Source organism: Vulpes vulpes, chromosome 7, assembly GCF_048418805.1.
Source record: "Vulpes vulpes isolate BD-2025 chromosome 7, VulVul3, whole genome shotgun sequence".
NCBI lineage: Eukaryota > Metazoa > Chordata > Mammalia > Carnivora > Canidae > Vulpes > Vulpes vulpes.
Genome location: NC_132786.1, coordinates 113,118,818 through 113,142,345, shown reverse-complemented (window position 1 = coordinate 113,142,345; position 23,528 = coordinate 113,118,818). Strand labels below are relative to the sequence as shown.

General features: G+C 41.8%; 1 protein-coding gene across 2 annotated transcripts in view; it reads left to right on the top strand.

Annotated features, from left to right (window-relative positions):
- The first annotated feature begins 13,222 nt into the window (after nt 1–13,222).
- The window catches only part of AOAH (acyloxyacyl hydrolase), a 160,167-nt gene continuing 149,861 nt past the window's right edge, over nt 13,223–23,528 (top strand). Inside the window, exon 1 of one of the 2 annotated variants that reach the window (XM_025985823.2) lies at nt 13,223–13,836. In XM_025985823.2, the coding sequence (XP_025841608.2) occupies nt 13,710–13,836 (127 nt within the window). In that variant the 5' untranslated portion in view covers nt 13,223–13,709. The remainder of the gene's footprint in view (nt 13,837–23,528) is intronic. The other variant, XM_072764737.1, reaches the window with a different exon arrangement.

Sequence of the window (23,528 nt, the reverse complement as noted above, 5' to 3'; positions counted from 1 at the left end):
CACAGAGACCAGAAAAAGCACACACAGAGCTATGAAGCTCTAACATCTAGAGGCAGTGAGAAGAACCAACCACATACACCTGAATGAACTCCAGAGCATCTTCTATTACAGATGTTCTAGGGGACAGAGTACAGGTAGGCTCTTGAGGAAAGTTGCTCTTGCCTCTGCTTTGACCCTTTGTTCATTTTTAATTAAATAGTTAATAACTGTGTCAGTTCCCTACTACTGCTATAATAAATTACAAATAAATTTAGCTTAAACCACACAATATATTATCTTACAGGTTCTGGAGGTCAGAAATCAAAACTGAGTCTTGCAGACTAAACTCAAGGTGTTGGCAAAGCTGCATTCCTTCTGGGTTCTCTAAGAAATAATCCATTTCCTTGATTTTCCAGCTTTTAGAGGCTACCTGAATTTCTTGGCTCATGGCCTCTTCTTTGTATTCCAACCTTTCCTTCGATTGTCATATCTTCTCCTATTTTGAACTTCTCTCTCTCTCTGTCTCTCTCTCTCTCTCCTCTCCTTTATTTTTTTCTTGAGAGAGAGAGAGAGCATGTACCTGTGAGTGGGGACAGGGGGGAGGGGAAAAGGGAGAGGGAGAGAAAGAATCTTAAGCAAGTTCCCGGGGCTCAATCTCACAACCCTAAGATCATCACCTAAGCCAAAATCAAGAATCAGTTCCTTAGCAGACTGAGCCACCCAGGTGCCCCACTTTTGCCTCTCTTTTGAGACTCTTCAAGATTATTTTGGGCCCACCTGATAGCCGAGGGTAATTTCCCTCATTAAAGATCTCTCTAATCATATCTGCAAAACCTTTTTCACAGATTTCAGGATTAAAACATGAGCATCTTTGGAGAGCCATTATCCAAGCTACCGCAATGACAAGTAAATTTTGTAACCAATTCTAAATTCATGTCAGCATCCTACCCTCTGAAAGCACTCCCTCATGGCAGGGGAAAGGGAGATAGCCTGCACTGTGGGTGTTCACCTGATCATTCTCTGAACAGCTATGGTAGGATGCTCAGCAGATTCTACAAAAGGCAAAAAAAAAGGGGGGGGGAATACAAAGAAATATAAAAGCTCGCTCAAATATGTGAAGTAAATATAAAAGTAACTTTGGTTTTATTGCCATAAACCAAAAGAAGAAAGAAAATGAAGGCCAGTATATGGTATCTGGCTTGGGGAAAGGAGACCACATCTTGGGCTGGCATTCCCCATACATTGCCTCATGGTGGCATCCTCTGTCTCAGAGGGCAGGGAGTGTCTGCCCTGGTTCCCTTGTTCAGTAGGAAGAGTTTACATCACAGTACTAATATGGAAATAGGTTTGCCCAGACTACACAATTTCTCAACCCAAGTGGCCAAATTTAAAGAAGAAGCTCTAGTTCATGAGAACTTCCCATATGTGAAAAACATAATAAGAAGTTGAGAAAAGTAACACTTTTCAGACCAGAGCTTCTTGACCTGGGATCCAGGAACCCCTAGAATGTAAGTGGATTTCAAGGACCCATAATATTTTAAGTTCATATATAAAATTGAAATTGAAAGTGTTTTTTAATGTAATTCCATTCCTATAAGAAGATCCATACCATTCATCAGATTGTCAAAGGGGTCTGTGATTCTAGAAAATATAAGATATTTATATAAGGTGATCAGTTAATTTCCTGATATAAGAAGTGGTTTCCCCCATCTATGAAATGTGCTCACACTCGACATGGGAACGAATCTGTCTGTAAACCTTACAACCCATCCTTGGCACCCACTTAATGGCCAAATTGATATAAAGAAAGCTGGCTCTCTGGGGAAATTGTGGGGTTTTGAGTTTCCCAAGGAGGAGCTATGCTCTGATCACGTGGATGAATAATGGCAAAAAGCAAGTGATTTAACCATATTTAAATAAATTTATTTGCCAGAGGGCACAGCAAGTCAACTATGAGTCCAAACAATGTAAACTCAATGAGGGCAAGAATCTTTTACGTTTTCCTCACTCTCATGCCTACAGCAATGTCTAACTATAAGGTGATCAATAGTAGGAGATCAATAGATATGCACTGAATGAATCCATCAACAGAGAGTTTCTAAAACCCTACAAAGACTCTGGGTCCAATTAAATTAGGCTGGCTTTTTAATGTACTCTACCACTAACAAGAAATTTATTTGATTTTATTTAAAAGCCATATATTGGCATTAAATAGAACATTTTAATATATTATTTATAATCTTTTTCATGCTGAAAGTCTGAAAGCTGTTCACTGAAACATTTTGATTTTCCCTAGTGCAGTGTTTTCTTTTATTTATATTAAAAATTCACATGTGGAAGTAAACGGGGAGGCAAGGCCACTACCTGATTCTTTCCATTCAGAATCATATAATTTAGGACTTTTGACCCCATAGAAATAAAAGATGTAAGTTTCAGAGCAAACAGTGAGAGGATGAAAGGTTTCTATTGTTGTTGATTGAAAATGAACTATTTCCCTGCAGGGTGGAACTCAAGTGCATTATTCATGCTGTCATGTGCTAATTGGATTGTCTTTGGCAGAGCTGGTATAAGCCGAGCATGGATCACTTCCACATGGGTATCTTGTGTCAGACCCACCAAATAGCAGCTTTCTAAGCCCACAGGTCTATTTTGAAGTCTGATCACTTTCTCACATCAAAGAGTTTAAGGAGAGTTTCTGAATACGAAATTAAGTAGATTTCTTATACCGTGGCCTGCAGCCATGAGGTGTTTGGACCCTCAAGGACAGAAGTCTCACCAGAGCTTTTGAAGGAAGGTGCCGGCTGGGTGCTTTACCAGAACTGGTCAGTTTGCAGGGAGATGACTTCAAATGGGCCCTCTTAAAAAGCATACCTGGTTAGATGGTTGCATTCTCTTTGGGCTTGAATTCTGGGAAAGTAGAGTTGTTGATGCCACAAAGCAGTGAGGACATGGTAGCTTTGGAGGAACTATTTCACTCCTGAAACATATTCCAGAAAAGTAGTGAATTCTAGGCGGAGTGAATAGGTCTAATGAATGGCCTTCGAGAGTCCTGGGAGACTGAGGTATGAGGGTCTGAAGGTCATTCTTGGTCAGGGCAAACTGGGCAAAGTTACTCTGCACATGACTAATTAGTCATATCTGACAGGTTGGCGGACTTGTCCGCTGGCCACCATCATGAGCATTTATAACTTTTCTGGAGAAGGTTAGGGGAGGAGGTGTGGAATGATTCAAAATTCTGGTTCTAGAATGACTTTAAGCCTGGGACTCAGTATCTCAGATGGCCTCAAACGCAAAACCAACTAGACTTCAGCTTTGCAGACTAGTGAGAATGGAAAAACTTGCAAGACCAAGACAGACAAAGTTGAGGTGGCCCCAACGCTACTGCTGAGGCTGGCTCTTATCAAGGCAGAAACTGGGGCCAGAGTTCAGGATCTAATGGCTACAGAAAGCCAGAGCTTATTTTAGGCAGACACCAAGAACCCAGAAGAGGTATGGTCCAGGAGGTAAGACATAAGTGAATTGTAGGCAACAGATAGTACATACAGTCATGTGAGCAAAGGGGACGCGGTATGAGTGGTCAGACCACACACAGTGAGACTCCAGCAACAATCTGTAAGGTGGAGGAATGAGGCTTTCTAGCTCCATAAGGAGGGGCAAGAGTATCAGGAGCCTAACGGAAATTCAGATCAGTTTGGCATCAGGAGAGCTTAGTGGGAGGTGAAGCAATGTCAGGCTCAGACACTGAGCCAGCAGGCAGCGTGGAGAACCAGTGGTGCTAGGGCTCACCCCAGAGCACAAAGCCTTGACATACACTAGTTCCTAATTTCAGACCTCTCTAGCTGCAGCTAACTATCTTCCTGTTGTGGGGTAAATTAGATGAGGATCTGAGAGGACAGCTCTTTCAGGGAGAAGCCAGGGAAAACAAGATGTGACACACTTGGAGGAAACTCCCATCCCCATTGACCTGGAGCAACTTACCTGCGTCTGTGTGTCCCTCAAGGCCTCAGGCAGACCCAGACTTTCTAAGGGACAAGGAGGCTGAAACAAACTACACCTGCACCTGAGCCTTTGCCCAATGGCAATGTCCTTATCTGGGACTCGCTGCCTAAACTCATGGAGTCAAAAGAGAGGGAGGTATTGTTTTAGCAAAACATACTGCGTCAATGATTTCTTTTAACGTCGAATTTAAAAATCGTGTAGCTGTACTAGAACACATTTATTTTATCCTGAATGTATTTTAAAATTCGGTTCCCATTTAACAACAATTTTATATGTATTTATTTACTTAACATATATTTACATGTTAAATATTTATTTAATGTATATATTTAAATATGTATTTAAACTTTTACATCTTTCTGTAAAACATTTACTAAAATAAAATAGAATAAAACTGGGGTGCCTGGATGGCACAGTGGGTTAAGCATCCAACTCTCAGTTTTGGCTCAGGTCATGATCTCAGGGTTGTGATATCATGCCCCATGTCAGGCTCTGGGCTCAGCATGGAGTCTGCTTAAGACTCTCCCTCTCCCTCTCTCCTCCCCCTCCCCCTGTGCATTCTCTCTCTCTCTCAAATAAATAAATCTCTATCATAAATAAATAAATTAGAATTGAATTGAATAGAATGGAATGGAATAAAAATAATGTCTCCTAAAAGCAGAATAGAAGAAACAAGAGTCTTTGGAAAGATATGGAAAGAAGCAGCAGAAAAGACTCTGGATTCAAAATCAGTATTGGGGTTTCCACCCTGGGCTATTACTCCAGAAAAGTCATCTTGACCTCTCTGGGCCTCAGTTTCGGTAATGTTCTGTGGATGTTCCCTGCTCCCAACCTGAATCAGGAGACAAGGCCTCCCTTGAGCTCCGGGGAGAATGGAGTCAAGGCAAAGATTCCCCTTGTTCACTGGCTCAGAGATTTTTATCAACCTTGCGGTGCTTCAGAGTAAGTAATGTGTTATCTCAACCTAGTTTGGAGGTAGCAAATGTTAACAAAGGATCCTACAACCCAAGTCCTTACTCCAGATGCAACATATTAACAAGCCCCAGGCAGATAAGCTCTCTTCCTTCACTTCTCTCCTCTCTGTACCTTCATTGCAATAAAAACCCATATACCCGGGGATCCCTGGGTGGCTCAGCAGTTGAGCACCTGCCTTCGGCCCAAGGCATGATTCTGGAGTCCCAGGATCGAGACCCACATCGGGCTCCCTGCACGGAGCCTGTTTCTCCCTCTGCCTGTGTCTCTGCCTCTCTTTCTCTGTCTCATGAATAAATAAAATCTTTAAAAAAAAAAAAACCCATATACCCAAACAAGCAACATCAGTATTCTCAGGGGACTTGAATGGTGTGAGCCAGAAAATGTGACCTTTGCTCTCAATGTGAAGATATTTGCCCTTGAAAGTCTTACATGGTCCTTTCATCTTCTGAGTCTGGGTTACTGATCCTTTGGAACATGCAGCAACCACCTCTGATCACTAGAAAAATCCAATGCTTTTGGACTTGATTTCAAATGAAGGAACTTAGTGTTCTGAAAAGCACAACACCAAAGAAGTGGTGCAGATATGCCCAGACCCTTCACACCTGGATGATGCAGCCTGGCCAACCATACCTCAGTCTCCAATCTCACACACTGTTCTGATTATCTACTGTTATATAACAAATGATCCTAAATTTAGGGGCTTAACACAACAACTATCTTATTATGTCTTTTCCTGGCAGTTTTCCTCTGGTAGATTTTTTCTGCTTCAAGTACTACCAACTGGGGGTGGGGGTGGAGCTTTGTTGGCATTGAGCTGGCAGGCAGGCTGGACTGGAGAGCCCAAGATGCCTTCACTCTTATTTGGCAAGTTAGTCTCACTCACACGTCTGGTGCCTTTGGAATGACAGCTGGAAGGCTGAGTCAGCAGGGCACTTCTCCCTCCCCATGTAGTCTCAGGATCTGCGTGTGGTCTTTGTAGGAGAGCAACCAGCTCCAAGAAACCAAAGCAAAGGCTGCCAGTCCCCTGAAAGTCTGGGCCTGGCACTAGCCCAGAACCACTCTTTCCAGACTGTATCGGTCAGCAGTCATGAACCAGCCCAGGTTCAGGAGGAGGGCAAATGGACCCCATCTCTCAGAGTGAGAGTGTTAAAGAATCTGGGACCATCTTCAGTCCAACATACACATGCACACATGGACACACACACACATACACTACAACTCTGCAAAATTTAAAAAAAAATTGATGAGTGACTTTTTAAAGCATTATTTAGGATATGAGAGGAGGAGAAAAATGCAGGTCAGTTCAGACTGACCCTCAAGATTTCAGTCCCCTTGACAGGGTCCCCAATCCCAAGACTTTGCTTCACTTTACTCCTCTGTGATCGCCATTTAAGTGGGCCATTCTCCTCCCACCCCAAATCATGGCAAGAAGCAATTTGTAAAGGTAGTTCAGGCATCATCAAGAGGCAGAGAGGACCTGCTATTGCAGGTGCAGAGACAAAGGCCTCCCTGTCTTCCTTCTCTGAGAGATGAGTGTGGTCGCTTGACCCCTTCCTCCTGCCCCTCAGAGCAGTGCATTCGGGCACTCAGTAAGGCGACGCCCTTCCCCGGGGCTACCCTTCCCCTCTGGCTCAGGTCCACAGTGTCCTGGGAAATGAACTTTACAACCTTATTACAAAAACTGTGAAAAACCAGGAGGAAATTACATGACTCTAGATTTTACCCCGACAGCATGACTCGCTCACTTCTCGTTTTCTGTCTACCCAGTCTTAGGATCGATCCTACTTGGATGCTCAGCCCTTCCCTGATCTGATTCAGAAGCATTTGAACTAAGGCTTATTTCTGAACCCCAAATATACTGCCTGCCTTTAAGGTTTCTTGCTTTCACATAAGGCTCCTGAGAACATTTTTAGAAAATATCCTCATCCGCCCCACTGTTCTGTTATAATAGCATATTTTCTCTTTTCCTCACTCCTTTTTTTCCTCAGGAACTTTATTGAGTACCTGCCATGAGTCAGGTGCATGTTCTGGGGGGACAGTGCTAAATAACCTGCCCTGTAGGAGCCAGCACCTGGTAGAAGGAGTCAGATGCCTACACTAATGGCCATGCCACAAAAACAAGGGCTAGGGGGAGCTTGCCCATAGTGTCCTGGGAGCAATGAAGACAGAACAAACACTTGTGCTTGGCAAGGGACAGGGAAGGTTTCTGCCATAGGTGGCCTTGAAGGAGAAGGAGGAGTTGTCCTGGAAGATAAGGAGGAGAACATTCTAGGCAGAGTGAAACTCACGCAAAGGCAGTGAAACATAAACAGCTTGGCATGTCTGAGGACATCACTGGGAATTTGGTGTCACCTAAACGTAGAACACATAGCAAAGTGACTAGAAATTTGCCTGAGGAGATAACAGTCCCCAGATGACAAGCAGCACTGTGAGCCCTTCTGAGGAATTCACCCTTTCCGGTGGTGGCCCTGGGGACTTTGGAGCAGTTATAAACAATAGGATAACATGGTGTATTGGGTTTTGACTAAGATGACTTGCCTTTAATCCCAATTTTATATTTAATTGAGTTCCCTGATATCTTTCTTTTTTTCTAAAGGTCCATATTATCTTAACATAAGGCCATTCAGGGATGTATTTATTCTGCTTATTTATCTTGCCAAATCTATGAAAGTTGTTTATCCCCACCCCTTCTTCTTCCCACCACATCCCAATGGAAACCCTGGCAGGAGTTTGGAGGCAACGCTTGAAGCACTGCTCTGTGCCAGGCACCAGTGAAGCAATTCCATGATCCTCTCTCCTCCCCTCTTACTCTGTCTTCCACTAACTCCTGATGCAATGACTCAGTGAGTCAGCAAGAGACCCTAAGTCTTGACGCGGGAGCTCCAAAGAAGCTTGCAACAGACAGACTGAGCTTGCTGTGTGCCTCTGGGGCCCACACCACCAAATAGTCAGCGTCCCCTCAAGCTGAGGCAAGTTCACAGGGTTGCCATTTGTTTAGCCACTCAACCTCCCAGCACAACTCACCCTGACCCCTCTAGTCGACCACAAAACCTAAGGGCCCTCTGCAAGTGCAACATCCTGCACCAGGAACCCAGAAGCTGCTTTATTATTTTGTTCATATTCCATTTGTACCTTACTGAATTTTCCTTGGGGTCCCTTCAAGAAAGTATTTCCAGAAAAGAGATTTAGTTCATGTTTTTATTTTGTTTGTTGGTTTGGTTTGGTTTGGTTTTGGTTTTGGGTTTTGTTTGTTTGTTTTTAATGAGGTAATGAACTCTCCCACACAACAGGAGCGTGTCTTACACATGCTGGTCCCGTCACCGCAGGTTGGTCCATCTTGTCTCGGCCTCAGCTGTGATGTTCATGAGGATTTCATCAGCTCATCTTTCCACGAGCTCTCTGGGACAAGAGTTGGAGGGGAAAGCATCGTTGGGGAGCATAGGTCTGCCCGGCACTCAAAGAAAACCCCACTGAGGAGAATACGACAGGCCAGTATATCTGCTCATTCCACCCTTCCCAGAACTCACACAACCTAATCAAACATATTCAGTTCAGAAAGACAAACGTTTACACGCATTTATGTGTATCATACATGGTTGGAAGTTGCCTCCAATTCAATTACTTCTTCTTTTTAGAACCCTGGTTTTTAGCTGAGCATGTTGCCACCAGAATAAAGACCACCTGCTCCAGCTTCCCCTGTGGTTAGGAGTGGGCATATGACTCTATTTCCCAGCATGCCTTGTAGCCAGGTGTGGCCAACGAGATGTAAGCAAAAGTGTTGGGGGAGGTTTGGAAAGAAGCTCCTTTATAAGGAGAGGTGTGAGTTCTACTAGCCTTCCGCTTTCTTCTACAGTTGGCCTGGAATGTAGACACATTAGCTGTAGCTCTAGCAGCCATTTTACACTTTTAGCTGATCTTGAGGATGGAAATCAGTTCTAGGATAGTGGGACAGAAAATGAGGAGTTTAAGTCCCCAAAGACATCATGGAACTGTCAGACTGACCCTAAACCGCCTACCCTTGGACTTCTTTTATCTAAAAATGAAGGAAAGAATGAATGGATAAGCTTCAAGCTACTTTTGATGATGTTTATTTTGTTTTATTCTTTGTGCATTCAAACTTAGCTTTACACTTTGGAGACGTAGGTAAAAATGATTTAAGACTACCCCCCCCCCACCCGCCAAATCTACAGCATATTAGAGTCCAAAGCCCTCCTCAAGACACCTGTGAATTCCTGAGCTTGTATTCTCTTGGTCTCTCTGCCTCTGTACTTCCTTCCACCTGTGACTTCTTAGCTCTGCCCTGCTCTGATCCAAACATGAAGCTTGTTCTCATTGATTTCCACAAAAATCCTTACAGGACCTGGACAAAGCATCATTTCACACATGGCACAGCAAACACCTTGCAAATCTACATCGGACCTTTCTATTAGCTCAGCCTTTGGCCCCCTCACTTCCCAGCACTCCTCTCTCGGTTTTCTAGCCAGGGAGATCCTCGTGTCTCATCCGTCCCTCTTCTCCCTCCACTCTCATTTCTCTGATCCTACCCTCTTCCTTCTGGATTATGTCCAAATTTTTCTGCCTTGCTTATTACACGTACTTCACTCACCACAGCTCCTTTTCCCAAACTTTGATCAGGTCCCCAGCAGACAAAAGAAGTTATACTTCATAGAATTCACCCTCCTTAGAAGACCGTGGTTATAAATGGCATGATACCCCTGCCAGATACAGATCTCTAAAAATCTCAAGAACCTCAAAGTGTGTGAATGAGTGGGTCGGGTTTGTGGGGAGTGTTGGAGCACACAACCTGTTGTGTGTCTAGGTTGCTTTGCACTGCTGCTGGGCCACCCATCGCTCAAGGATCATTGGCTTATTTCCTGGTGCACGGCTTTTCCTGCTGGAAGCTACCAGCGTAGCTCCAGAGAGGCATTCCTGGTCTCCAAACTTTGGCCTATTACCCACTCTGTGCTTCTCACATTACATCACAAGTCTCCCCCTCACCGGGGATAGGACCTGTGGCTGGCCACTCTGGGGCTTTCTGAATTCTGACTTTGCATCTACTTATGTACATTACTAAAACCCTTTTAAAAACCTTTTAAATGTCCTCAGAAAATGTGCAAAGTGAAGCATGTTAAAATTCCAATATTATTTGAGAAGGATAATATTAATTGATTGCTGGCTTTGAGGTTATCTAACATTTACTGTTAGGGTTTTTTTCACTCTCATTGTCTCTTTAATCCTAGGAATTTTTCTATAATATTGGCATTAGTTGACCCATTTTACAGTGACCTCAACTAATCCCAGAGAGGCAGATCCACTTGCCCAAAGGCACACAGTAGGAAGTGGTGAGGCCACAATGAAAATGTAGGTGCCACCTCCTAAATTCATAACTCTTTTAATCAGCAGATGTGCAGCCCTGTTGTGGATTTACTATTTCTCTATAACAGAACAGAAAGAGGATTGGCTTCAAGCTAGAATAAATAAGCTCTGATTGGGGAGGAGAAGGTCAGCAAAGGGTCTGGGGTTGATGGGTCTGAACTGAGCACCACCGCAGGGAATCCTGGGAAGCCAGAAGCGAAGAGAGGGACCCTTGGTGTCAGGAAGAGGAGAAAGTCAAAGGGAAGATATGCTTTGGTGACAGCACCAGCTTTTACATTATCTCCTGCCATCCAGGTCATTTTTTTTTCCTGATTAAGGCACTTGCTGTGAATGAGATGGTTGAGGCCAATGCAGGTCAAAAAATAATCAGGAAGCATATTTAGACAGAACAAACCAGAACCACAGGTGTAGCATTTGGGAATTATAAACCGTCAGCCTTCTGCTACAGGGACTGGGGTTTGAATCGAAACTCCTCACGTAAAGTAACAAAATGCTGCAAGGAAGAAATCTCATTCCCAAAAGCAGATACTGAGAAAATCAGCATTGGAGCCTCTGACAGCTGGGGTCCCCTAGGGGTGTCGTACAGGGTCCAGCTAGTTATGATAAGCCACGGGCAGATCCAGGGCCCTCCAGCACGTCGTGCAGAAATCCTCGGTCATGTGCACTCGATGCTCAACGAACAAAGGCAGCCCTGCTGGGGGAAATGAGAACGGCCAGTCTGAGGGGCACCTCGAGGAGCTCCCCACCTTGGTGGCGGAAGGGTCTTGTTCGGCAGTGTGCAGGCACCTACCCGTGCTGCAGCATTAGTTAGCAAAATCACTTCCTGATTTCCGTGTTCTTCTTTTGCCCCTGCCCAGTAAGAACTTGACCTTCGAGTGTGAAAATGACTCTGCTTGTGAAAACCTGAAGTGTATGCAGTGTAGTAAGTGCGACAGACCTTATAGCTGAGGTCTGAGACCTTCCATCTCATGCCTGGAAATGGTAAGGGACATGCTTGGCGCTGCACGGCCTAGCCAGGCATTCCCAGTTTGGCCAGCCTGGAGGCCGGAGCACGCCAGGTCACCTCAGGGCTCCCTGTTCCTGGGGTGAGGGGTGGGGGGCAGGTTGGTAGGCAGAGCTGCCTGCATCACACATATATGACCAAGGCTTAAAACCCGCACACAGTGTCACACTGAGAAATTCCTCCCGCCCTGAGAGGCCTGCTTACAGCTATAGATCTAGGCCAGAAGAACCTCAGGAGGCCCAGCCCTGTGCCAAGTGCTCTTCTGGAAGCTGCCTGAAGATTCCTCACCGATCTATGGGTTAGCAAAGTAGACTGCGCATTCATGGAGCGCTGCCCGGTGCATAGACGCTGCCTCTTCCAATCCATGCCATTTCCCCACACCTTGGCCCGCAACTACCTCGGGTGTCTTATTATTCTCTCGAAGGCTGACCTGGGGTGCAGATTTCATCGCACTCCTGCTGGAATAATAACCAAAGCTTTGATTTACCAAGCACTTTCTTCCTGCCAGGTTCACTGCTTTATAGTTTGGTTACATCATCTATTTTAGTCCTTCCAGCAACCTTGTAGGACAAATATTATTATCCCAATATAAATGAGGAAAGTGAAGCATTTAAAGGTTATATTACTGATCTAGTACATTACTCAGAGGTAAACAATAGGTGTAATATTTTAACATGGGTCTTTTTTGTCTTTGCAGTATGAGCTCTTAATCATTCCATTATCCTGCCTCTTTAGGAAGTCTCTGGAACTTCTCTAGGCCCTGCCTGCTGTGGTAGTCCTGGTGACCTCCAGAGCTTTCCTAAGTTACAGGATCAGGGACCCTGAGGACTAGCCTCAAAGGAAGTCACAGGCCTGTGATGACCAAGGTCATCCACGGTGTCTGTTGGTCCAACCTATCCCAGGACATAAGCAGGGAATCACTCTGGCATGTGATATCTCTGCTGCAGATTCAGAGATTTGACAAATTGGCATTTATTAAGCTAATGGCTACAAAGCAATCTTTAAACCATAAAAATTGTATTTCCTACATCCTGGAAAGCATACAACTCTAAAGCTCTGTGTGCTATTTTGAACACTACTCCTTAAATAAAAGCAAGAGGAGGAAGAGGAGGAGGAAGAGGAGAAGGAGAGCTCTCCACCAAGTCTGATAGCTTTCATAATTTTTCATTTCATAATATTTCATGAAGTTAATAATAAGCTTTCCTCAGAGCCTAATCAAGGAGAGTAAAAATTACAGGACCTCCCAGATTTATCTAGGTTGTGGTATTTTGGCCCAGTCCCCTTATCTTGTCTGAGAATGGCATATGACTTTGCTCTGTTTTAGAACAAAGTACTTAGATTATATGTCTTTTCTTTATCTGTGATCTGGTTCAGGTTTTTTTTTTCCCCACAGAAAAACAGCATTCAGTTCTCATCTTCAACACAGAAAATCAGTCTCTTAAAAATGAACAGATCAGCTACAGGTGGGGAATATAAACATGTTTCAAAAATCTGGAGAAAAGAGATGGATCATACATAGGCAAGTAAATATGAACAGGTTAATTCTAGCACATTGTTTTTTCTCATTAGATTTAAGATCCAGCTGTGCCGACTGCCCATTACTGTCTGCGTTGCTTATTTCCTGTACGCAAGACCGAAGGCCATGAGAAAACTTGACCCTCGAAAGAATAATCCAACTACTCCAGAGGAGAACTACTTGACCAGAATATTCTTTAGCAGCAGAATGAGTTCAGTCTCACCATACAAAATTGTCCAGAGGAAAAAAAAAAATTGTTCAGAGCAAAACAAACTTCAGGATACAGGAACTTATAATTTCTATAACGTGTGGACACTGCTGATCAAATTGCTAAAGAGTGTGTGTTTGTGGTTTATTTTTTTTTCTTCAGTTTTAGTTTTGTTTCGTTTTGCAAGAACGAAAGGGGAAGGGCCTCCTAACCACCCCACAGGATGTTTCCCGTAAGACTGGAGGTTCCAGGGCTTATGACCAACTTTGGCCGGCAGGTGAGGGCGGGCGAGCACAGAAGGGCACACTGTTGCCATTGCTGCCACTTGGGTTTGTCCTTCTGCTGCAGTTTTTAACTCCGAAAACCTGCCTGCCAGGGGCTCCCTGCAGCTCTTTCCGGTGCAGGCTTCTGGCTCTCTCTCAGGGTTCTGCAAGAGGAAGGAGTGGGTCTGTGAGTGTTTATATGTTTCTCTAGTCCCTTCACACTTATGATAAGTGTGTATATGTGAGAGTGAGCAGAGTGTGGGGGGGTTGTCAAAGAGAGAACGAGGACGGAAGAGAAGGAGAGTTCTCTGAGAGCTCCTGTGGCCCTGGCTTCAGGGTCCCTCAGTGGGCTGCCTCTGTAGCCAGGCTCTCCTGGTGCACGGCTCCGAAATGAAGTCCCCCTGGAACATCTGTTTGGCGACTCCTCTGTTCTTACTCCTGCCCATTCACACATGGGCCTCTCCAGCCTCTGAGGACCAGGCCAGCGCCAGATACTCCAATGGCCACACCTGTGTAGGTAGGTAAGGTTTGTGTATTTTCATGTGGATGTAACAGTGGGGTCAAATACTTTGCTTGCATAGTATATCACCTATTTAATGATGTCAATAGCTATGAACTCCCAGTAGGGTGCCAATAACCTCACCAACATAGAAAACCTCTGAGAAAAAAAAAAAAGAAAACCTCTGAGCCTGAGAGTGAGCACTCATACTATTGCACGCAAATACCCTATACAATTGCTAGTTTGAATTCATTATAAAAGTCTTCCACCTTGTTGGTGATAGGAATTTTTTCTCTTGCATGGACAGCTCTTATAAGAGCCTGAAATGCTTACCCCTTTCAGAAGGACAGTGGGCAGCGTCGCACAGCAGAAAGAAGATGGCCTTTGACTTCAGACAGCATCATCTCTGTCATCTTCTATTGCTCAGGATGTCCTGGTCCTTCCACTCAGATTGAGGACATAGTTCCGTCCTTTTTGTGAGGTGTGTTGAGGAATTTGTGGCCGTCCTCGTCAGCCACAGGGTTTGTTTGGTTTCCTATGCAACTACTCCACAGCCCCAAGAGCTCAGGGAGTCTGTTTGCTGGTTAGGCTTGGTGATGGTTTAGCACCCATTTACCCAATTCACAGCTTCTGGCTAACTCTGCCTGGAGTTGTTGACCTGTCCTCATGGTCAGAAGAAAGGCCAGGGCAAGATGAGTCTGTCGTGATCGACATTTACTCAGCACCGGCTGTGCTGAGCCAGGGGCTGCAGGCAGTCCCAGTTGGGGTCTCACTATTTGGATTGGTTGCATGGAGAAACGGGCTCAGAAATTTGTGCACAGGGGAGTTTATTGAGGTGTGCTCTTGGGGAAAACACCATGAGGAGGGATGGAACAGAGGGAGCAGGTAGGAGGAAAATATGGGCTGCGCTATAGCCACACACACACACACACACACACACCCCTTCTGTCAATCCCACAGGAAGTTCTGGACTAAATTGGCTCTTTGGAGTGGTCTGAGGTGGATCCAGACCCTAGAACTGCCCCCATTGAACAGTCACTGAATATGAACTGCCCCCAGTGGGGAGCATTGGGTAGAGGCAATGCCTGCAGAGATACTTGATGTGAGCCCTTAACACCAACAGTCACAGCAACAGGGGGAGGGAGTATCTTCTAAAGGGAACCTGGAGGTGCTCTGGCTTACAGGGGCAAATGTGGGGAATGTTTTATGAAGCAGTGAAGTAAGCTCATTCACAGCTAGTGGTAGGAAGAGTATCATGGAGGAGGCAGGAGAAGAGAAGGGATGGCTGGTTGGGCTTCCGCTACTTTCTGATGAAAAGCAAGACGATATGACTTCAAATTCACTGGCACAAAGACACTTTCCAAACATTCCTACGTGCCCACTCCCCACATGGTCACTGAGTGGCCACCACATGCCAGGCCCTGCACTCGGAGCTAGAGGTACAAAGGTGAATAACAATTATTTTTAAAATGCCTCTGTCCTCAGGAAGTTCACTGTCCAGTTTAGGGGGAAAAAATGAGAATCTGGACTGTAAAGATTACAGTTCTTTAAAATGAAAGACAAACTAGGTGCTTAGGGCACACGATAATACTCCTCCTCTCAGGCACCCTATAAACTGCAGTGTCCATGGGAGAGCCAGCAGGAAGTCGAGAAGCACAGAGCAAAGACAAACTATTTCAAAGCAGACAACTGCTGACTACAAGAACCTCATCATATTCATAAAGTTGCCAGGGAAGGTAAAAGTAGTATAAGCTGAGGGAAAAGGAAGAGGAGTGGGATAAAGTTTTAGAAATTTATAAGTATTTCTACCCAAGTGTTGCCAGGCAAGAAGGGAGCTTCAGGTGTCTCAAAGATTCCATTGCCATTACCTCCTTCTCGAAAGACTCTAGACAGCAAAAATCTTGAGAAAAGTTGGTCAGGTAGTTGGATTTCTGATCATCCAATTGAGCAGTCAGGAATAATCTTTGTTAGCCACCAGCAATCTCCTAATCACCATCCCAAAATAAAGTTTCATCTTGTTCGTAGAAGTATACACTGGCTTTGATTTATAAAATCGTAATAAAATAAAAATATTTATAGTCACCTTCTCAACACATGGAAGTAGTTCTGCTTCCCAATTTTTCATGGAGTTTGATTAAATTAATTTGGTTCTAAACATTTTTATGAAGATGTGCTTTTAGTGATCATGTTTGTTTCCTACCCATGAAAATTTTTTTGCTACTGGTCCGTAGCCATTCTTGAAGCTTCTGGGCATTTCTCCATGCCACCTTCCATATTTTCTCCGAGTTGCATCTGGGCTAATTGGAGTGGTACACGGGGAAAGGAAGGGGTCTTCACCTGTAAGAATTACATTTGTAAGTTAATCATTATGAGTTAATCATTTTTAAAGATTTTATTTATTTATTCATGAGAGACACAGAGAGAGAGAGGCAGAGACACAGGCGGAGGGAGAAGCAGGCTCCATGCAGGGAGCCCGATGTAGGACTCAATCCCAGGACTCCAAGATCATGCCCTGAACCACCCAGGCATCCCTGCTAACATTTATTGAGCATGTACTGTGTCATTAACAGTCTTCCAAAGAAGTTTATATGAACTATCTCATTTGATCATTAAAATGACCCTACCAGATATATATCATCATTATTCCCACTTGGCAGGAGAAACAATTGAGACCTAGAGAAATAAGAAATTTGGCCAGTTTACACAGCCAGTTAAAACCTGCCTTAGATTTCACTGTAGGTGTGATTATAGGGTTTTTTTTTAAGTGATTAAGTTGGGGCAATAGATTTCTTACCCATATTTTTTTAAATAAAATTTTATTTTATAGCTTTGTTGAGATATAATTCATATACCATAAAGTAAACCCTTTTAAATTGTTTATTTAGTATATTCATAAGTTGTGTATTGGTCATCAATATTTAACCCAAACATTTTTATGATGCTGACAAGAAACCCAACATTTATTAGTAGTCACTCCCCACCTCCCTCTCTCTTCAGTCCCTGGAAACCACTAATCTCCCTTACATCTATGAACATTTTCCAAAAATGTAATGATACAATATATGGCGTTTTGTTACAGGCTACATTGACTTAGCATAATGCTTTTAAGCATGCACCAATGTCATTTCTTCTTACGAATTAATAATATTTCATTGTCTGAATATGCCCCACATTGCTTATCTAGTCATCAGTGATGGACACATGCATTGTTCCCGGTTCTTAGCTTGTATGACTAATTCTGATACAAGTACCCATGTATAAGTTTCTGTGTGGGGGTATTCATTTTCTTTTCCCTTGGGTATATACTTAGGAGTGGAATTTCCAGGTCATATGATAACTTTGTTTAACATTTTGAGAACCTCCAAAGTGTTTTCTAGAGCTGCGGCACTGTTTTACATCTTCACTATTAGTGCATGAGGGTAAGGTTTTCCCACAACCTTGCCAATACCTTGTTATTATCTTTCTTATTATAGTCATCCTAGAGTATATGGAATGATATACCTCACTGTGGTTTTGATTTGTACTTCCCAAAATAATAATGATGTTGAACATCTTTCTGCCTGTTTATTGACCATTTGCATATCTTCTTTGACAAAATGTCTACTCAAGTCATTTGCCCTCTTATTAAAAGTTTGTTTGTTTGTTTGTTTACTGAGAGCATGAGCGGAGGGAGGGGAAGAGGAAGAGAGAGAGAGAATCTCTAACAGACTCCATGCTGAGCGAGGAGCCCAAAGCGGGGATCCATCCCGAGACCCTGAGATCATGACCTGAGCTGAAATTAAGAGTCAGATGCTTAACTGAATGAGCCACCCAGGTGCCCCTCCTTTGCCCATTTTTAAACTGGATTATTGTCTTTTTATTGTTGAATTGTAGAAGCTCTTTATATATACTCTAGACACATATCCATTACCAAATATATAATTTGTAAATATTTTCTCCCATTCTGTGGAAGTTTTTTTTTCACTTTCTTGATGGTATCTTTGGAAGTACAAAAGTTTTACATCTTAATGAAGTCCCATTTGTCTATTTTTTCTTCTGTCTTTTGTGCTTTTTGTGTATCTAAATATTTAAAAATTTGTTGTTTAGGGGCACCTGGGTAGCTCAGTGGTTGAACATCTGCCTTCAGCTCAGGGCATGATCCTGGGGTCCCGGGATTGAGTCCTACAACGGGTTCCCTGCAGGGAGCCTGCTTCTCCCTCTGCCTATGTCTCTGCCTCTCTGCATCTCTCATAAATAAATAAATAAAATCTTTAAAATAATAAATAAATAAATAAGTAAATAAATAAATAAATAAATAAATAAATAATTTGTTGTTTTAAGTATTGTCTTCCTATTGTCATGTGCTCATCCCCTCATCTTATTTCCCAGACATTGGGTTTTGGTGACACAGAGTATAACTCTTGTGGTTGTGAGTAACAGAAATTAACTTGAGCTGAGCTAAGCTAAGCTAAATAAATAAATAAATAAATAAATAAATAAATAAATAAATAAAAATAAAAGGAGGACGTTTTTTAATGAAAAATCCTAGGAATGAATTTTAGAACCAAAAGGCAGGAAAACATAGTCAGGCCTAAAAACATGAGCCAAAAAATGAGCCAGGATCCAAAAAATGGTGGTTGACAGGCTCCTAGGAAGTTCTTTCCTGACCTTTTGGTACTGCCTCCTTCTCTGACCCTACAGACCAGCAGGTTTTACCTCTCCAGGCTCTTTGGTCGATTATGGGCTCCCACAGGCCAGAATTTGTCTGCAATTGTTCAGCACACACAGAGATGGACTCTCCTTCTCGTTGTTCATCCAGCTTCCCAGCAGAAAGAATCTGGGCTGTCTTTAGACTACTGAATAAGGCGCAACTGGCAGTGAGGAGAGGTACAGGTGTATCTGTCAGACCCATGGGGTGAGGAGACAGCTTTCATGGAAGTAAGGATTGCTGTGACCGGAGAGACACTCAAAAGAAACTACCCAGAAGTTACAGAGTGATTGAGCCAACGTTCCTCTCATAAACAAACACTTTCAACCCCAGTCTCACAAGGAGACTCTGCAGTAGGGACCAAGCAGTAGACCTGGAGGCAATCATCTTAAATATATTCCAAAATCAAGCTGTGCAAAGCCCCAGTGGCCCCTTTCCCAATTTACCATAATTTGTTTGCACAGGACTGTATATGTCATTTGATCACTAAGCAAATGCTGATTCTTCTGTGCTTGAACAAGCAGTGCCTCTTTCTGCCACTTTCCAAATGTTATGGAATCAATAATAAGCCATGTTCATTTTTGCAAAACATCATTTTCTTTACATGGGTGATTTAGGAGCAAAGTAATCCTTATGTTTCTAAATCACTGACATTTTAAATTAATTCACTGAGTTTTGAGTTTGTTTTTTTTTAAAGCACTTTGTGGTGCTCAGGAAGTCTTCTAAAAGGTTAAAAAAAAAAAAACCTACCTTTCTTCCCCCTTATCCATGCTTGCTTAAATATATAAAATCCTTCAGTCCGTTAAAACCTCTCCTCTTCCCTCCCCACACCACTCCCCTGCAACCCACACAGAGTGGTCAGAAATGACTTCATAGCTTGAATGATAAGGAGAAAAGCAGTGAGTGGTAAAATGACAGTGTCACTGACAAAAATAGGAAAGATTTAGATAGCGCCGCAGAGAAGTTTGAAAATTTATGGTCACAATTTTATATCCAGAAATTTCATTTTCTCTATTTCTCTGTAACTGAACACTTGTTCATAGGCCATCGCTGCTGCTGATAGCGGAAAACATTCCATCCTACCCCTTCTGTGTTTACAGTTACTCTCCTCTGAGTACTCTGGGGTTCTCTTCTCCTTTCTTCTCTGAGGGTTGGTCTCAGCTCTGAGGGAGGCCTTTTGTACCACTCTGACATTTAAGTTCTCGGCCTCTGAGGTTGGGCCTCTGTCCCCAGTCCCCAGAGCTCCCACGTGGGTGTCACGGCTGGTGTAGCTCCTTGGACTCATCTCAGCAATGCAATCTCCACAGCACACACCGAGGACCTGCTGCTCAGCTCCACCTTTCCAGGTCCTTCAGACCATGCTGCTCTAGCCACTCACCCACTGGCTCCCCCTGCACTTAGCCCCCCACTTTTCACACCTTTTATTTTTAAATTATCATAGAATTTAACCTCGACCTTAGCACAAATGGTAGGTTTCTGATCATCTAAACTTGCACCACAACTCCATTTGCCTTTTTTCCTGGATTGTTCTATGGGTCACAACTCTGAAGAGAAAGACCACAAAGACACCAGAGAGAGAGAGAGAGAGAGAGAGTGCCACAACTTTGAAGAAAGGTCAGAAAGAGAGCAAAAAAACCAAAACTCAAGATAACAGTATGCTTTTCTTCAGGAAGAATATGAATAAATTTTGGAGAGCAGGGTAAAAGTAGATCATTGATCAAATGTACTATGGGAAAGAGGAAAAAAAAATGTAATGAAGCATTAAGCATAGTAAAATCCCTGTACAATTATGATGTTTCCATCTCTATTTTACAGCTATTTCCATAGCTCTGATGTATGTAAATGAACTGTACATGCCATCAAAAGACAATATGATCATAATAGATAAACAAGGCAAGATCCAACTATATTTTGTCTACTGAAGACACACTTTAGATTCAAAGGCAAATAGTTTGAATTGTAAGATAGTTGGAATAAATATATCATTATTATTATCAGACAAAATATACTTTAAGATATGAAATAATCCTGGGGTGTCTGGTGACTCAGTCAGTTGGGTGTCCAACTCTTGATTTCAGCTCAGGTCATGATCTCAGGGTTATGGGACCAAGCCCCACATCAGGCTCCACACTGAACATGGAGCTTGCTTGGGATTCTCTCTCTCCCACTCTCTCTGCCACTCCCCTGCTCATACTTTCTCTCTCTCTCTTAAACAGAAGATAAGAAAGAATCCTAAGACAAAGAGGAATCTTCCATAATGTTAAAGAGGTCAATATATCAAGAAAGAAGTAACAATTGTAAATGTACACTTAATAACAGAGCCCCCCAAAAAACAAAACTTTAAAAATTTAATTAAAAATCCCAAAAGAAAAACAGATAATTCAACAAAATAGTTGAAAATGTCAATGCTCTTCCTTCTGTAACTGAACAAGGGGACAAAAAGTAAGGATGTGAACAACACTAACCACTAACTTAACCCAACCAACACCTATAGAACACTCCATTCAACTACAGCAAAGTACATATTATTTTTTTTAACCATACATGGCACATTGTCCAGCATAGACCATATACTAGGCAATAAGACAAATATCAATCCATTTTTTAAAACTGAAGTCATACAAACATTTTTCCAGTTAAATCAGAAATCAACAATAGGAACAAATCTGAAGGAAAAAAACCATTAGGCGCAAGTAAGACAACACACACTTATTAAAAAAAAAAAAAAAAGATAAAAGAGGAAATTTTAGAGAAATTAGAAAATAGTTTGGCTTAAATGAAATTGAAAATACAATATATCAAATTTTATGGACTATAGCTGAAACAGTTCCTAGAGAAAAATTTATGACTTTAAACATGTATGCTATAAGAAAATTCAAAATTGGCAAAAATCCTTGACAAAACATCAGCAAACTGAATCCAGCAACATATAAAATGAATTAAACAGCATGATCAAGTGGGATTTATCCAAGGAATGTATGGTTGTTTTAATATCTGAATATCAATTAATGGAATATACCGAATTAGTAGAGTAGATGCTATAACTACATTATCAGCCCAGAAGAAATAGAAACATTATTTGACAAAATCTATCACCCATCCAAGTCAAAAATGCTCAACAAATTATGAAAGCAAAAGGAACTTTCTTAACCTGACAAAGAGCATGTATGAGAACCCTAGTGCTAGCTTCATACTTAATGATGGAAGAGTGAATGCTCCTCCTAAGGTCAGGAACATAGGAAGGATGTCCACCCTCACCACTTCTAGTCAACATTTTGTTGAAAGTTCTATTCAGTTTAATAAAGAAATAAAAATAATAGAAGCATGCAAATTGGAAAGGAATAAGTTAAATTGTCTTTATTTTCAGACAACATGATCCTGAATGTAGAAAATCGTGAGGTATTTACAACAAATTAACTATAACGAATAGGAAAGTTTAATAAGATTGCAAGATTCAAGATTAATATAAAAACCAGTAGTGTTTGTTTATATTAGCAACAAATTTTCAAGAACTGAAATTAAGAATTTCATTCACAATATAATAAAAAATACCTAGGAATAGATTTAATAAAAGGAATGCAATTCCTCTACACTGAAAACTAGAAACCATTGTTGAGAGAAATTAGAGCATGCTTTACAGAAATGAGAGATGGATTATGCTAATGGACTGGAAGACTCTCAAGTGGTGTTCAGATAGCAGTATTCTCCAAACTGACCCATAGACTAAATACAATTCCAAACAAAATCCTAACATCTTTTTTTGGTAAGAATTGGCAAGATGATTCTAAAATGTATATGAAAATGCAAAGAAACTAGACTAGCCAAAAATTTTGTAAAACACTGTTTGAAAAGTGACACTATCTAATTCCCCATTTCAAATCAAACACAATTATTAATTCAATTCATAGGTCTCAAGGTAAGAGCTAAAACTATGAAACTTCGAGGCGAAAACGTAGAAGAAAATCTTTGTGACATTGGATTCAAAGATTCATAAATATGACATCAAAATGGCTACACAAAAAGAAAAAAATTATAAGTAACCCCTTATTAAATTTAAACACTTTCAATCTCAAAGAAATGTCATTAGAAAGTGGAAGGAATATTGTGAGAAAATATGCACAAATCCTATAGACTTCAATATACCAATGATTATTTTAATTAATGTTATTGACAATGTTCACTTTCAAAATCCCATATTTTAATATATTCAGTGTGACACTTGGAAGCATATAGATTTCAAGTTTCAGCTGATCTGGATTAGAATCACTTAGCAGTGGAATCACTGCTTGTTTAAAAGTCCTTAAATACATTGTGTAACTTCTCTGAGACTCCTATGTCTTATCTGTAAAATGGGAAGTAACAAGCTCATGAGGAGGAGGATTAAATGAGACCCAGTTTGCAAAAGCACCCAGTAGAGAGCAGAAACAACTAAGGTATTCTAGAAAACGTCATTTCACATTTTTTTTTAGAGTTTACTAAGGTAGAAGGCAACTATTAAAAAGTTTATTCAATGAGAAATTATTCGATAAAATGCAATGTTCTGTTTTTTTTTCTAATTATAAAGGAATATGTGGCTTTCATAGAGATGTTAGAAAATACTGAAAAAGATTTTTAAAGAATAAAATCAACTTTGGGCACCTGGGTGGCTCATTCGGGTAAGCATTTGACTTCTGCTCAGGTCATGATCTCAGAGTCCTGGGGTTGAGTCTTGTGTCAGGCTCTGTGCTCATCAAGGAGTCTATTTGTCCCTCTGCCCCTCCCCCTTCTCTTAAGCATGCTCTCTCTCTCTCTCAAATAAATAATATCTTAAAAAAAAAAAAAAGAATCAACTGTAATCTCAAAACCCAGATGAACACTATTGATATTTTGCTATATTTCCTCTCAGAATTGTCTAGGTATGTATATACGGGGTTTGGCTCTTGCTTTATTATTCCATTTGATTTCTAAATCTGGATGGTTAAGTAGACAATCTAAAATCAAACACTTTTTTTTTCAACAAAACATTTGTAAGAACTTTGGTAGT